General features: G+C 36.5%; 1 protein-coding gene and 1 long non-coding RNA gene across 3 annotated transcripts in view; one reads left to right on the top strand and one right to left on the bottom strand.

The window, feature by feature from the left end:
* LOC144228870 (uncharacterized) overlaps positions 1-9,031 on the bottom strand; it is a 34,197-nt gene extending 25,166 nt beyond the window's left edge. Inside the window, exons 1-2 of one of the 2 annotated variants that reach the window (XR_013334297.1) lie at positions 8,977-9,031; positions 8,605-8,745 (exon numbers count right to left, since the gene is read on the bottom strand). This is a non-coding gene — a long non-coding RNA (uncharacterized LOC144228870). Of the gene's footprint in view, positions 1-8,604; positions 8,746-8,830; positions 8,909-8,976 lie in introns of those variants that run through there. The other variant, XR_013334298.1, reaches the window with a different exon arrangement.
* TBC1D32 (TBC1 domain family member 32) overlaps positions 9,013-16,909 on the top strand; it is a 202,970-nt gene continuing 195,073 nt past the window's right edge. The window contains exons 1-2 of the mRNA XM_077760780.1: positions 9,013-9,125; positions 9,307-9,464. Coding sequence (XP_077616906.1) covers positions 9,310-9,464 — 155 coding nt within the window. The 5' untranslated portion in view covers positions 9,013-9,125; positions 9,307-9,309. The remainder of the gene's footprint in view (positions 9,126-9,306; positions 9,465-16,909) is intronic.

The raw sequence follows: 16,909 nt of genomic DNA, 5'->3' as shown, positions 1-16,909 counted from the left end.
AGTCAGTTAAGCATCTGATTCTTGATTTGGCTCAGGTCATGATGTCACAGTCTTGAGACTGAGCCCTGTATCCAACTCCACAATAAGCGTGGAGCTTGCTTGGGATTCTCTTCCTCCGTCTTACTCTGCCTCTCCCCTGCACATACGCGCAGGCACATACCTACACTCTTGCTCGCTCTCTTTCTTAAAGTAAATAAATAAATATTTAAATAAGTTCTTTTTTTTTTTTTAAATGTTTATTTCTAGGAGACAGAGAGAGAGAGACAGCGTGAGCAGGGGAGGGTCAGAGAGAGAGGGAGTCACAGACTGAAACAGGCTCCAGGCTCTGAGCTGGCAGTCAGCACAGAGCCTGACGCGGGGCTCAAACCCACGAACCGTGAGATCATGACCTAAGTGAAAGTCGGACGCTTAACCGACTAAGCCACCCAGGCACCCCAAGAAGTTCTTGATACATACTGCCAGTTTCCTTTCCAAAATGATTTTTTGTCTATTTATACTCCTAATAAAACAGATTACTGTAAAAGATTACTATAAAAGAGTAATAATCTCATTGCATATTATTCAATGTTAAATATGTGTATGCTCTAAAACTATGCTAATTTTATAAAATTAAAATGATTACCTCATTTTAGCTCACAATTACAAAATTTTTTTAAGGTTTGTATATGTTTGTATATTTTTGAGAGGGAGAGAGAGAGAGCGAGCACTAGGGGAGGAAGGGCAGAGAGAGAGAGGGAGACACAAAATCTGAAGCAGGCTCCAGGCTCTGAGCTGTCAGCACAGAGTCCCATGTGGGGCTCAAACTCACAAACTGTGAAATCATGACCTGAGCCGAACTCAGACATTTAACCTACTGAGCCACCTAGGTGCCTCAATTTTGCAATTACTTTTTTTTTAATTTTTTTTTTTTTTAAATTTCTAGGAGAGAGAGACAGCGTGAGCAAGGGAGGGTCAGAGAGAGAGGGAGTCACAGACTGAAACAGCCTCCAGGCTCTGAGCTGGCAGTCAGCACAGAGCCCGACGCGGGGCTCGAACCCACGAACCGCGAGATCATGACCCAAGCGAAAGTCGGACGCTTAACCGACTAAGCCACCCAGGCGCCCCGCTTGCAATTATTTTGATTGCCAGTGTTGCTGTAGATTTTTTCTTATGTCCTATTATTCACTATTACGTAACATTTCAATTTCTTCAGTTCAATATTTTATTATACCACTAATTTGAATATTTAATATTCAGAGAAGTACTTTATAAAGTATTCCTTGGTTGTAACAGTATTGGCTATTCTTTACACTTTAAAAAAATTCCAAAGGAAAGCAATATTAAGGATTAGCAACCTTGTTAAAAATTTACAGTGATGTAAAATTTAGCTGCATGCCTAGTTAATATTTATTTTGCATTTCGTTTTATGCTGTGGGTCTTGGAATTTCAATAAAACTTTGTTATTAAAATTTGTGTAATAGTCATTGCATATTACTGCCATCTTGAGGTGAGATGGTTTTTATGTTAGAAGGTCACTGGCAATGGTTATTTTACTAATGTATTTGATGCTTTATGATCAATGTTTTGGTCTTGATCTTTCTTTCCCATGGTTTTCCTACTTACTTTTTGTCATTTCAGTGGTTTGATATGTGTATTTTGTGTAATTTGAAAAAAATAGTCCATGTAGTAACCTATGATTAAGAGAGGTAAGCAGAGAAGATAGCAAGCTTTTCCATTGTATTTTTAAAAATATTTATTTATTTATTTTGAGAGAGACAGAGTGAGCACGGGAGGGGCAGAGAGCGAGCAGGAAAGGTGCAGGGGGTGGGAGGGAGAACTGCAAGCAGGCTCTGTGCTGACAGTGCAGAGCCTGATGCAGGGCTCCATTGAGGAACGGTGAGATCACGATCTGAGCTGAATTCCAGAGTCAGCACTTAACCGCTTAACTGACTGAGCCACCCAGGTGCCCCTCCATGTATTACCAACAAAACTTACATGTTAGCCACTGACTGGCTCAGGCTGTATATCACCTGCATATGTCTGTCTGGGGATGAGAGAGGGAGCATCTTCCTCATGTGGCTTCAGTAATGAGGGACCCATAAAATGAATACAATGTTATACATCAATAATATATTAGCTTAAAAAATGATTTTTTTAAAATGAGAGGCACAATTGGCTACTTCTCTCAAATTTGTGACAGGGTATAGGATTTTAGATAGTAAAAAACATATCAATTATATCACTTTTGTGAAAAAATTTTCAATGGAGCCATTGTCTGCAGGATAAAGTTTTATTTTTATTCTTGTGATACTCCATATAGTCTTGGTCTCTAATAATTGAGATGACCATCTATTTTTGAGAATTAACTACACAAAGAATCCTCAAACTTGTTTCCCAAATGAGCACTGGTATACTTGGGCTAATCAGGCAATGCATGAGCCTTGAAATTAATTACTAGTTGAAGGTGGGTATCAACTAGTATCAGTTTATAACTATTCAGGTTTGAGCTTTCAGTTATACTGTATAAACACACCAATTAAGGATTGNAGAAATATATAATAGTTCTTCATTATTATTCATTATTATATAAAACTATAAATAGTAGTATGTAATAATAAATTACATTTCATTGGGTTTTTAATATCATTCTTTCTTTTAGGATTATACATTTGAAAGGAATGCTTTTATTGACTGAACAGTATCAGTCAGAACTGGCTGACCTTATTTTCATTATATTAGCTTAATATTACCTGGTTTTAAACATGTTTATGAATATGAAATTATATGCTGAACTCTAAAACCAATAAAAGCAAAGAAATATTATGAATAATCTATGAATGATATAATTCACTATTTCTTGAGCATACTCTAAAATAATTTTTAAAAATACGTAGTCATAGGTATGTAAGAAGATGAGAAATCAACGTCAAAGGTTATGACTTATAGGTAGAATCTGACTAATGAAATAATTACAAAAAATATTCAAGCAGTCAGTTGTGGAAGTTTAAACTGGATTCTTGCTCAGCAGGGTCCAATGGCTGATCAAGTTCTTTTCCAGAATATATGGTGCTATTTGTCACAGTAGTGGGTCCTGTAGATTGGCTTGATCATCTTCAAATCCACATTCCTACCATGCCTTTCTAATCTATAAAAGCTGTTGCACTAATCAATGACATTTTTAGATTCCTTTGCATCTTGTGTTCTGGATGTGCATTAGGTTCTGCAAATTAAGTACACTTGCACAATTTGGAAGGTAAATGTTTTATGTCGTCTTGGTTGTATATACGCTGGTAAACATGGTCTTAGAAATGTGACATTTTCTGTACTAGCATTTCATAATCTTATCTCCAGTTTCCTATGTGTTTGAACAATTTCAGTGGATATAGTGGCCATATTTCAGTGCCCAGTAAATGGCTCTGTGGGACCTGATGGATATTTGTGCTGATTGCAAAGGCTTCAGACTCAGGTCTCCTGTCCCTAAATTTGGCTGTCACTTTGTGTCCACAAATTCAAGAGTTCCATGGTAGCTCAGAAGTAATGTTTCTATTGCAGGCTCAGTTTTGTGGTGCTCTAAGAATTTCTGGAGTCTCAGATTAAAGTCTTTTCTTGTCTTCCTAGTATTTTTGTAAACCCCTAAATGCCTGCATTCCTTAAAATACCTAGTGTTTCTCTTTTCTGACCTAAATCATGATTGATTTAGCCCTTTGCTAAAAGTGTGTACAACTTGGAAAGTCAGGATGGTATTACCATAGCAATAATTGGCAGAGACTGCCAGTCATCCACCAACACTCATTCTTCTTTCTTCTCTTTGTAACTGAAGATTCTAGTTTATCTTATCCAGGCCAAGACTTTATTTCTTAGCTCTGCTGCAACTACCAGTGTTCATGTAACTACATCTTAGCTAATGAGACATAAACAGAAGGGATGTATGTCACTTTTTGGTGATGCCCTTGCCTGTTTCTCTTCTCTACTTGCTGAGAAACAGGTGTAGTCATGAAGGTAGAGAAGCCACCTTGGGTCCAAAGATGAAAAATTCTTGTGGATGATGGCAAAGCTGCCCTACTAGCCTGGGAATTACTACATTTAGATGGCAACATAAGATGTAAATAAGCCTCTTTCTTTCTTAAGCTACTGTATTTTTGCTCCCCCCTTTTCTTTACATTGGCTTATATTGTAACCTAAACGAATACAAGACATACATGGACTCTGAAGTTTGAGGCTAAGTCTGAAAATAACTGCATGTTACCCTATTAATAGGTAAGATTTCTATAAACATATGCCATATATTTATAGGAATGACTTAGAGTAACTCATCTACCATTCTTATATAAAAAGACTTCTGGCTGTAGGCTAGTACTATGCTCTTAAAACACAGAGTTGAGTAAAGTACTTAAAAGGTGTGTTAAGTCAAATCTTCAAAAACAAAAGTCAGTTACACTTGAGAGTGAATGTATTATAACCTTGCTTTCAGAAGAGTGAGTTTCTTGTCTTGCTCACATACTGTTAAAAGAAAAACTGATAGACAGGATAGGGCCATAGTTCAGAGGCCAATTCAGAATATTCTTAAGGCCAAGTTAGGTGGGATTAGTACATGAGCTTGTATAAATGGAAAAACAGATACCTATACTAATTCAAATTCTTTATCCAGACATTGGAGAATACACTCATTGTTGAATGCTTACCTTTTGGGTAAATGGTCAAACGCCATGTGAGACTTTTGGAAGAGTTTTTCATCAGTAAGACTTTGGTTTTCATATTAAATGACAATATCATTCTGGGGAAAAGCAAAGTCCACTCTGAAATGGGAGATCCTAGATATAGAGAAGGCTTTAATAGTGATGTTAGAGGTTTATATTCTCATTTCACTCTGATTTATTGTCCAGGAAAAAAAAGAGCCAATTTCAAGACTTAGAAATTTTGAAATGCTTTACTCTCTTATTAGACTATGAAAGTTGAATCTGACCAATTTCTATGAAAATATTCAATTCAGAGCTGTAGAAATGGGCAACAATGATATCAATATCCATTAGTTATTGAACACGTTTCTCAAATTTCTCAGGCCTCTGTTCATCTTTTGCCAGTGTTATCTTATTGCAAGTCCATGAATCCTAAGTACCTTCTATGCCCACAGTCTAGATAAAGCAAACATATAAAAACCATATTTTAGGTAATTGAAATTGCTACTGTGGCCATGTATGTCTGGAACAAAACCAGTGCTGTGGTGAAATTCCACAGGTATAAGGAAGACCAGAAGTTTATGCCATCATCAGAAACTCATTCTATTAAGAAAAATATGTGTTGGAAATGGGATGATATCTAATTGACCGAGTTAGGTTCTGTAGTAGATAGCATTCCTTTGGAAACAGACTCTAAGAATCTGAGATTTCTATGTAGCAGATTTATTAGTGTGTGTTCTTGGAGACAGTACCTGGTAGAAGTTTAGAAAGCAAAACTAGGAATAAGAAGTTCAATTGTAATGCCCTCACAACAGAGGCTTCAGGAATTATCTGAGGAGTTCTGAGACTGGGATGCTTCAGAGTTGTTCCATTTGAGACAAAAAGAATAGTCCATTAGATACCACATTGACCAGTCATCAGACATAAGCCTTCCTCATGTAGGGAGAGTAACTTTGAGCATGACCACTTCCTTTTTACAGGGCAATTCCTGAAGAGGGACTCAGCTGTAAAATATCAGCAGCCAATGGTCCAAGATGAGGGAATATATGCTTTGTCAAAAAGGGCTGTGCATAAACGCATCCTGTAGAGTCTTAGAGAATTTGAAATGCAGGTGGCTTTAAGAAAGATGGTCAGAAGCACTAGAAGCAGAGATGATAAGGAGAAAAATTGAGTCCAAAAAATGGTAGGGTTATTATAGTATGGACACAAGGTAATTAGGTTGCTACAACAGTTTTTGGATATCTTGAGAGGTTTTTGTATCTTTAACGATGATAAATGATATTTCAGTTCTTCATAAATCCAAACTTTGCTGAGGCAATTGTGCTTCCCTGTTCAACAATCTGAAAAAGCAAACCTAAAAAATAGATCTTAGGATTCAAATTTAAAGTGCTTCTTATTCAAGGATACTTTATAAGGACATGTGCAAAAACCTTCCCTGGAAAATATTAAATACTTTTGGAGAGATTAAGAATTTTGCTTACTTGTAGTTCAAAATTTTATCTTCCATTGAATTAAGTAATGTTTTGAAAATTGTGAAGTGCCATGCTATGTCCCTAACATCTTTTTCTTAAGTTTTATTTTTGCTGGCACAAATAAAGCTTCAACAGCTTTCTTTTGGATAATATTCATCTGGTTTGTATCTCCCCACATTTTTGAGTCCTAACTTCTCTGTTTAGGGTTTTGGTAAATAGCAAATAGTTGGTTATTTTAAAATTTAGCCTGACAGTTCTTGTAAGAGAAGGGCTAAGTTTATTTATATGTATCAGGATTTTGGACTTATTTCTATCATGTATCTTTGTACATTTTAATTTTTCCTATTTTTCTTATGCTTCTGTTTCCTTTCTTGACTTTTTAAAAAACCGATTGGAGCTTTTTGCTTTTCTCTACTTATTTCATTTTTTCCTTCCATTGTTTGAATTTAAATTCTCTATTTCTAATTTTTTTGATGGTTACATTTGAAATTTTGCCATGCCTATCTGACCAAGTTCAATATCTTAAACTCCATTTAGAAGACTATAAGGAGCACCTGGATGGGTCAGTTGGTTAAGCTTCCAGTTTTGGCTTAGGTCATGATCTCTTGGTTCCTAAGTTTGAGCGTGACATCAGAGTCTCTACTGTCAGCACAGAGCTCACTTCAGATCCTCCGTCTCCCTTTCTCTCTGCCCCTCCCATGCTCTTTCTCTCTCCCACAAAAATAAACATTAAAAAAAGAAAAATATAAGAATTGCAGAATACTTCAACCTATCATTACACTTCCTACTTATACATGGTTGTTTATAGTATTTTAGTGCTATGAATTTATACCTTCACAAATTAGAATATTATAAATTATTATTATCTTATACAGACAATACTTATTGAGATTTGCTTAAATACATTGTCATGCTCACTTGCTGTTTGGCTATCTTTCCATCTTGCATATCAGGTAGTCTATTAAGGTTGTTCTTCTTTTACCTAAGTTATATCCTTGGAACAGTGGTTCTTACTCTGTGTGGTTCAAATCACCCCTGCTTTCCAAGAAGAAATTTTATAAATATGTGGGGACATTTTGTTATCACAGTGAATAGATGGCACTTAGTGGCATTTGTAGTGTGAGCTAGGGATGTTGAACATCTGGAATTACACAAAGTACAATCTCCCACACCAAAGAATTGTTCTGATTCCTTATGATTCTGTGTGACATGCAAAGTAGATGAAAAAATTCTTGATATATATTTGAGTTTAGGAACTAATTCCACTTATAAAAATATTTGGCACACTTTAACACACTTAATTTTCCAGGAATGCAACAACTATGTAAATAAAAAAAGAGTATTATTTTTTTTTGTTCTGAATTTTAACAGTAATAGCTTACTATTTCAGAAAAATCACATTGCTAACAGCTATGTTAATCTTGATGTTTGAGGTACCAATACAACTCATTTGTGTTAATTTGAATATGGAGCTTGTTACATTGCTGATGATTCTACAAATGCATACGAATGTGGACACACATACACACACACATATACTTACTGGATAGCTTCACTGACAAAGTTACAAGTATGCCTAGTATATGCTAGTGTGTTTTTTTCTTAATGTAGTAGTGAGACAATCAAGATTAAGCATTCATTTTACTAAGAAACATGCTGCCAGAGTTGGCAAGGATACGTTATACTTCTACTCTTGTAAGTAACAGCATAGACATCAAAGGAATCACTGAGCCTGGCTAACATGTGAAGAATATAGGATGTTACCAGGACAGTAAAACTTAAGCTGGATAAGGGAGAAATTATCTCCATTAAACCACTAATCAGTGGCTTGGGAATGACTATTACATAGATGCGAGGATCTGATTCTTCTTTTTTTTAAAAAATATTTTTATTTATTTCTAGGAGAGAGAGAGAGAGAGAGACAGCGTGAGCAGGGGACGGTCAGAGAGAGAGGGAGATAGACTCTGAAACAGGCTCCAGGCTCTGAGCTGGCAGTCAGCACAGAGCCCGACGCGGGGCTCGAACCCACGAACCGCGAGATCATGACCTAAGCGAAAGTCCGACGCTCAACCGACTAAGCCACCCAGGCGCCCCCGCCAGGATCTGATTCTAATACTCTGTTGGGGTGGCTCCTTAGCCTGAACATGACCATGATCTGAGGAATTCTCTAGATTAGAAACTGGATGAAGGTCTATGATTATCTACTGCATCTTTCTGCACAGTGATCCTCATATACGTACGATATCTCATGGTGTCACTATGGAATCCAGCTGTGTCCTGCTACTTCCAAGATTAATCTCTAACCTGTAAACGTGCCAAATATGACCCTTTCAATTGTGGCCTATTTGCTTCTCTAGCCTCTTCACACCCTCTTTCTAACCTACCAACTCGAGCACCGGAATATCATGTCTTTTTCTTCACTTCTTTCCTTGACTTTTCTATTGGGTTAAAAGGGGATTGGTTTCCACAACACCTACCTGGAGCATTTCTCTGGCGTAACACTTAATTGCACTGTGGTGTAAATGTTGGTTTCTTTTTGTGTCTGTCTGATTTTGAGGGCATCTTCTCATAGTTCCTAGCAAGGTGCTTGGTAAGGAGTAGGAGTCAATAGATGTTGGCTGTTAGAAAAAAACAGCATTGTAACATTCACGTAATTAAAAACTTTTCAGGCTACTTTCAGTTTCACTTTTACTGAATTCTTACTTTTCGTTCTCGATTCTCTTCCATCTACAAATAAAGAGCTAGGGAGAGCCAGCGCACCTGAAACTTCCCTTGGAAGCCGGGCAGGTTCCCAAGTGGCACTCCCTCCCACCCAGGAAGTGACGTCAACGTGCTGACGTCACGCGTACCGCTGACGCTCCGCCGTCAGGCCCGCCCATCAAAACCTTCCGGGATGTCTTTTTTGCGGTTAGCGGTGACAACTTGAGCTCTGTTCGTACGGAAGGCCGGCAACGACGAGTACACAAGGCGGGTCCTTGAGGACCCATGCTTCCCCAAAGTAAGGTGCCTTGTTCCCCGGAAAGACGCGCAGGCAGCCGAGGATCCACCCCCAAGCGTTTGCCGCGGTCTCCCGGGGAACGGCGTAGTGCACAGGCCTGGGTTGGGTGGGAGCGCGCGTGCGCAATGCGCGGCGTTGGCGCCGACCTGGAGTAATGGGCGTGGGCGTTTGATTCTTGCAGAGGATGGCCCATTTCTCAGGCGAGGACGAGGTGATGCTGCAGGCGATGCTGAAGCAGTTGTTCCAGAGCGTGAAAGAGAAGATTACGGGTGCTCCTTCTCTCGAGTGCGCGGAGGAAATCCTCTTACATCTGGAGGAAACTGATGAGAATTTTCACAAGTAAAATAGCTTTTGATGTTTTAAGCAAACAAACCAGCTGATCCAGAAAAGGTCAAAGTGTAGTTAGAGAAAGAATGTTCATGGATTATTGTTAAAATAGCGCCCAAATTTGAGGTTCTTTTTTTTTTCGTTTATTTACACAAATGTCGAATTTATGTAATTCTTATTACTTATTACTTTATTCTTTACTTACTTTTCAAAGCTTCTGCCTCCTCTGTGTTTCTGCTGCCACAACCAACATATCCTAATTCTTCATTTTTCCTCATGGGCAACACAGTAACAATACTTGTAACTTGTTCATGTTTTTCTAAGAGGAATTCCGTTATTTCAAAGGATTCTTGTCACTATGCCTGCCACATTGCCTGAAAACAATGAGTTCCCAAGATCTCTGTTCCTTTGCTGATCTGGTATTTCAGTGGCTGCCCCCCGTTACTCATTCTGAACACTGCAGGAATACTGATGTGAGATTCTTCCTATGGAATAGCTTAAGTTCCTTTAAAGGGATAAGGCACATACTCAAATGTCTGTGATACAGGTCAAAAACATAAGTGCGTATAAAAGCTACAGAGTACTCTGGGTTTTCGGGCAGTAGAGATAAGAGTTTAATGAGAGAGGTACCATTTGAGATCAATCTTGAAGGTTATATTTCTTTAGAGACTTTTTTTCTTTCTTTTGGTTCATTTAATTAAATTAATCCTCTCCATTGAAACGTTTTCTTGCAGGTATCTCAGTTAATTATTATGGGTAGCAGTATTTTAATTTCAATGTTTGTATTCCTTTTGGTCTCACAGAGATGTTTTTAAAATTTTTTTATGTTACTTTTACTTACTCTGAAATTCTATTTATCTGGAACTCCTAATCATTTCATATATGTGCATAAGGGGGTCTTTGAGCCCTTTAATGTAAAAGTTTGTGTTTACTTGCAGTTTTATAGGGGGAGTATTTACAGTTTTTACCAGATTCTGAAGGGAATTTTCAAAAGTAAGGAATTCTTGTTAATATAGAGTTACTGATTTCATTGGTATTTATGGTTATATGTAAAGTTTCTTTGTATTTCCTAATTTTCCTGTTTATTTCTTAATTAAATCCACTACAAATAGCTGTTATTTATGGTCATATTTATTTTGGAAGACATTACAGACTGGCTTTTATTGGTTAAATATTGATTTATTACTTAAACAGGAGACTAAAGAATGATTGCAACTTTCTCAGTTAAGGTTTAATTAATGTTTTATAAGCTCATGTAATACAGGTTTATGTTATACAAATCCACATGAAGCATTAAGTTTGGGGTTTCATTTTTGGTTTTTATTTCACATGCAAGTAATTTAAATAATTTGTAAATTATTATGTCAGTTTTTGCTAGGATGATGTTCTGGGCATTTGTCCATTTCATCTAGATTTTCAAACTTATTGGTAAAAAGCTTTTCATTAAAATCCTGTAGCTTTTTGGGGTGCCTGTGTGGTTTAGTCGGTTAAGCGTCCGACTTTCGCTTAGGTCATGATCTCGCGGTTCGTGGGTTCGAGCCCCGCGTCGGGCTCTGTGCTGACTGCCAGCTCAGAGCCTGGAGCCTGTTTCAGTCTGTGACTCCCTCTGTCTCTGACCGTCCCCTGCTCACGCTGTCTCTCTCTCTCTCCTAGAAATAAATAAAAATATTAAAAAAAATAAAATCCTGTAGCTTTTAAAAATATTTTTAGTATCTACAGTTATATGTCCCTCTTTGTATTCTTCTCTTTGATATGTGCCTTCCCTCTTCTGTTCTGTTAGGGGTTTCTTTTATTAGTCTTTAAAAAGAACCAGCTATTGGCTTTGTTTCTCCTCTTTATTAAGTGTATATTTTACGGTTGTTTCATTTCTTTTCTTCTTGGAAAAATTTTAAAACTTTTGTGATGAATGGTTAGCTCATTAATATGCAGCGTTTCTCCTTTTTTTCTTTAATGTAAATGTTTTAGGCAGCAGATTTGCCTGTTTTGCTTCAGTTGCTTCAATTTTAAAATGATTTTCAAGTTAAAGTTAGGTCATTGTTGTTCCCCTTAGTAGTCTAATGACTGTTGTCATAAAGTAATTTACTTTTCAGCAGTGCATTAAGTTAAATGCCTGATGATTAACATTCATAGTTCATTCACTGTTTTCTAAAGAGATTTACTTTTGGCCTACCTAAAAAAAGTCCAGATACTCTCAAATTATAACTAGTTTGTAGTTTTAAAAGTAAGATTTATAATCCTAAGAGTATTTTAAGTAGTATATAGTCTTGAAAGCATAGATGGTAAAATTCATGTGTTAGCTGCACTTACCTGAGATCTATGCCTTAGGAGGAAGGAACTCTATGTAGGAGAGGAAAAGAGGACATGCTTGTCTTTGGTATTTTCATAGAATCTTACAATTCAAAGTTGGATGAGGTATTAAAAGTCAGTTAGTACAGCTGCTTATACTTTGCTTTCACTGACCTAACTCTCCTTCAACACTGTATGTTCTTGAGTCACTTCGGTATATATTCGGTATATACTTCCAAAAATGTTTCTTCAGAATTATCGATCTTCCCATCTCCACTATCAGAACATTGGTTTCTTAAATCCACCCAATGTTGCCCTGATATTGACAAGGATGATTTTATTAAACAGACTGATGGAAGAACTGGTGTCTTTAGCCTATTATATTTGTGTAAGAAGATATTTAAGACAATTGAGTCCATACATGATACAATTTCAGGTAGTATAATAAACTAAAGTGGGGGAAAATGCAGTCACTTGGGGAGAAACCACAGTGTAGACAGTATAGCCCTATCTGGGGGTTTGCCCCAATGGACAGCTTCCCTAAATTACTATCTCTGCTTTGTATAAACCTTCTATTTTTCTACCTTGAACTGTACACTTTCTCTAATATCCAAGCTTTCCCCTCTTATCTTTGAAAGTAACAGCAAGGATTTGAGGGCTTTGGATGGTGCTGGGGGGATGAGGATATCGCTTTCATCATGTGTACATGTGTTGTTTAGGTTTTTACACTTAGACTAGCTCAAGAAAACAAGCTGTTTTTCAGTCTTGGCTACACTAGAATCGGTTGAGCCCCATGAAAGAAAATACTGATGCTTGGGCCGCATCACAAACGAATCAAAATTTCCTGGATCGCTTGGCAGCCGGGGAGTGGTAGAGTCTGGCCAGTGGAGATTTTGAAAAAGCTCTCATGGTTATTCTAACATGCAGCCAGCATTGAGAACCACAGAGTCAGTGCATACTTGCATTTAGACAAGAATTGTGTGTGTGTGTGTGTGTGTGTATTTTACTTTAGTAGTTATCAACTATGATAATTGTAAAAGTCTCTAATGCAGATGCTCATTTTTGTAGCCCTAAAATCCAGTGTATTTTGGTTTGATACAGAGGGAACACAATAATATTTGTTGATTTAGGTTTATTTTTTGTTTTATAATAGAATGTACCAGTGTTTTTTAAAAACCTGTAAACTCTGAGATGTTTAGTTAAACCTTCAAGAAAACCTCCATTGTGTAAAGTGATATCCATGTATAGAGAAATGACTAAGAATTACATGTGTGATTCTATAATTAATGAATACATTTTTAGCAGTTGATTTTCATGACTCAGAAGCCTGTTCTTTGACCTAAAAGGTTGTAGGTGATGTAAAACACTCATTCTTTCTATTACATAACCTTTTATAAACTAATGTGATATATAAATATAGGTTGTTATAAGTCTTCTGAAAAATTATGAAATAAGGATTCCAAATACCAACATAACTTATAACTTGCTCTAATAAAGTCTTTTTTTAAAACATACCATTACTGATAATTTTTTCTATATATGATTGAAAAAATTCTTGCTTATTTAAATAGCTAAGAGAATGATGTCTTGACACAAACTTGTACTAGATTTTTTTATGTTCTTATGTTGTAATAGTAATCTGTATCAGTGCATATTTTGGTATAGACATTTTGAACATGTCAGAAATTCACCATGAAAGAAATAATTAAATTTTCTTGGAAAAATCTAGGTAATAAAGCTGAAGAAAAAAATGGAAAAAAGTGAATGTTCTCTTACTCAATTTTTTTGTAATTTTGTAATTTTTTTGTAATTTTCCTATGTAAATATGAAAAATTTCATATTTGCCGGTAGTAAAGCAAAGTGATTAGGTCCATTGCTGTCTATTTCAGTTGAGCTGCTTCTGAAATGTGATGAGGTGAACACATTTTTCCTTAGTAGCAAATACCTGACTCTTAGGTTTTAGTGTCCTTCTTTGAGGAATATTTGGAAAAAGATATTTTGCATTCATTTGGTGATAGTGTCTTTGAAACCGAATGTTTATTTTTTCTCATTAAATTATTTTTATGGTAACAAATAAGGTTAGTCAAACATATGTATAGTACATTTGGTTTGAAAAGTGTCAAAGTATAGCTATGTGTAATAAACAATAGATTTTGGTTAGGATTATCATTGTTACATAGTGGGAACTGACATTTGTCAAGGTCATGTGTTCTGTTTAAGGTTACAGATTGGCCAGTGTGAGATTTAAAACTTAATCCTGAAACACAGGGATTCATTGATTTCTAAAGATACAATTATTTATACATTGTATAGATTGTGTCCTTTAAAAAAGAAGAAACTTTGTTATTAGAAAATTTAAATTATCTTTTTAATGTTTATTTATTTTTGAGAGAGAATACACAGGCTGGGGAGGGCGAGCAAGAGGGGGACAGAGGATCGGAAGCAGGCTTTGTGCTGACAGCAGAGAGTCTGATGTGGAGCTTGAACTCCTGAAATGTGAGATCATTACTTGAGCATCATTACTTGGATGCTTACTTGACTGAGCCACCCAGGCACTCCCTAGAATGTTTTAAAATGACCAAGAAAGAAATATTAATAGACTTCAATAGAAATACAAATGAACGGAAGTTGTATTTATTGTAGTCCATGACAAAGAGGTCTTATGCCCATAATATTGTAGTCTTGGTCTTTCCAGTGCAATTAGAGTATATTAATCTGAAAATTTTAACACAAAGGAGTCTGCTAAAACAATCTGAGAGAAAGGACCTAAATTGTAGCAGAATTGACTTAAATTAAGCCTAGTAAGGATCTTCTAATATAAGTTATTAAGTATGTAAATTTTTTTGAGGGAAGTTTTACATTTCTTAAATAGAAATTTTAAACATAGAGATGATTCACCAGTATCTTTAGTGGTAAGGATTTTATGTCTTTAATGCTTGGAGTGAGTGGATGTTGAAAGATCAAACTGGCTTTCTGCAGGCCATATTGGGTCTGTGGATGTGTTTCTTTGGATTGGTTTTTAAAAATAGCAACATTTAAAAATTGGGAGATAGCACATAAAGTAGTTTTCTTGCTGCCCTTAAAACCCTGAAAAATCCACATCAGGCTATAATAGTCCTAAATGGCAGTAAGTGGCTAAAGCCATGTAGAAGCCCTTCCTTTTAGCTGAGACATGTCATTTTATTTCACCATCACCTCTTCCTTTTCTCTCTTACACGTGGTTGGCTTTAGTTTACTTGTCTACCTCCAGTAACATCTGAGTTTGCAGTCTCTGTTATGAGTATGGGGTCTTTCAAAAGTCTCTTGTGCATCCAGGCATTTCCTTTAATACAAAATATGAATATTGCTACACCTCCAGAATAATTTCTAAAAGTGATGCAATGGGTTGATTTATAAAGCTGTGGTTATCATCAATCTTTTGGATTAGATGGAGGCTTCATAAGAGCAACTGGATGGCACCAGTATTCTGAGGATTACAGTGAAGGGAACATAGTACTTAATTTTATACAAGTATTTCTCCCAGCCCATAGCAACAATAATTTTCTATTCTGGACACCACTACAGAAGAACAGTATTCCTTGTAGGATTTTTTTTTTAAAATATTTTTATTTATTTCTAGGAGAGAGAGAGAGACAGTGTGAGCAGGGGAGGGTCAGAGAGAGATGGAGTCACAGACTGAAACAGGCTCCAGGCTCTGAGCTGGCAGTCAGCACAGAGCCCGACGCGGGGCTCGAACCCACAAACCGCGAGATCATGACCTAAGCGAAAGTCGGACGCTTAACCGACTAAGCCACCCAGGCGCCCCTCCTTGTAGGATTTTATGGGGTATTGCCATGAATTCAGATAGTAAAAGAACCAACATAAAATTAATTGTTACATGAGAATTTGAAGACTTGGATTTTTGTTACCCAGAGTAGAAAGGTCCACTTGCAGAAATGACTCTGTTCACTAATTTAAGATTGGAAGCTCAAGAGTTTTCCAATGACCTTTGAGTTAGTAGAGATCAAAAGGGCTTTAGGCAGCCTGATATTCCTTACATCATAGAGGGCCTTATCTTCCCTGGAGACTTTTTTTCCTAAAAGAGCAATAACCTGTGAGGTAATATTCAATTTTGGGGTTCTTGGGTTCATTTAATTTGGAAGATGAACCAAAAACTTGAAACATTTTGAATGGGGTCTTCTGGGAGATACTACTGTGGTCATAGATTAAAATGATCTCATTAAAAAAAAGTATGTGGTTATTCAAGTTCCCAAAGAGGAAGTTTAACCTTTTTCTCAGCATATGTATTATATCATATAGATGATGCCAAATAGTGGGAAGGTTTTTTTTTTATGTGTCTTTTATTTTAGAATGATATTCTGTTAACTGTCTTGAATACGTTGTATTAATGGGCTTTCCTTATATTTCCTCACTGCCTTAGTTATGAAAATATCATTTCTGTTGCTTACAGTTTGGGCTTTAAACAAAGCAAAAACAAAAGTTATATTTGTCAGTTAAATATTCATATCTTCTAATTGCTTGATTTGTGGCAAAGAATTGGGGCTGATAAAACTAAGGAATAATTCACCTTTTTGTGGTAAAAGTTAGGTGAGATGTAGAATTCATCTTCATAGAGGCCCTTCCTTTAGTTTCAGAGAATTAACTCAGGCTTGCCTTGTGTTTTGTTTCCCACTGAGTATCTCAGAGAGATGTGAAGGAAAACTGGTGTGTTTGTTTGATTAGCCTAGGGCAGGATTGTGAGGAGAATTAAGATTGTTTTAGGGCCTGTTTATCTCTTTTAGGGCCACTTTGTTCCACATTTACTTTTCTCTGGCTGACTGTGAGGTCAGACTGATTGGGCTCAAAAGATTATTTATTCGTGGACCCGTTTTCATTTATGAGGACATTTTTAATTTTTTTTAATTTTTTTTAATTTTTAAGATTTGTTTTTTTAAGTAATCCCTATACCCAATGTGGGGATCAAACTTAACACCCTGAGATCAAGAGTCACATGGTCCACTGACTGAGCCAGCCAGGTACCCCTACAAGGACATTTTCAAGAAAGCAATGATACATTTATGATATTGGAATTTCAGATATTCTGATTCTTTAGAGGGTTTCTGGTGGTAGGATAGTTGTGGTGGAGAACACACATTTTTTTTTGCTCTTCAGATCATATCACCCACATATCA

The sequence above is a fragment of the Crocuta crocuta genome, unplaced genomic scaffold (assembly GCF_008692635.1).
Source record: "Crocuta crocuta isolate KB4526 unplaced genomic scaffold, BGI_CrCroc_1.0 scaffold305, whole genome shotgun sequence".
NCBI lineage: Eukaryota > Metazoa > Chordata > Mammalia > Carnivora > Hyaenidae > Crocuta > Crocuta crocuta.
Note: the sequence above shows the minus strand (reverse complement) of the source record. Positions and strands in the feature narration are given on the sequence as shown.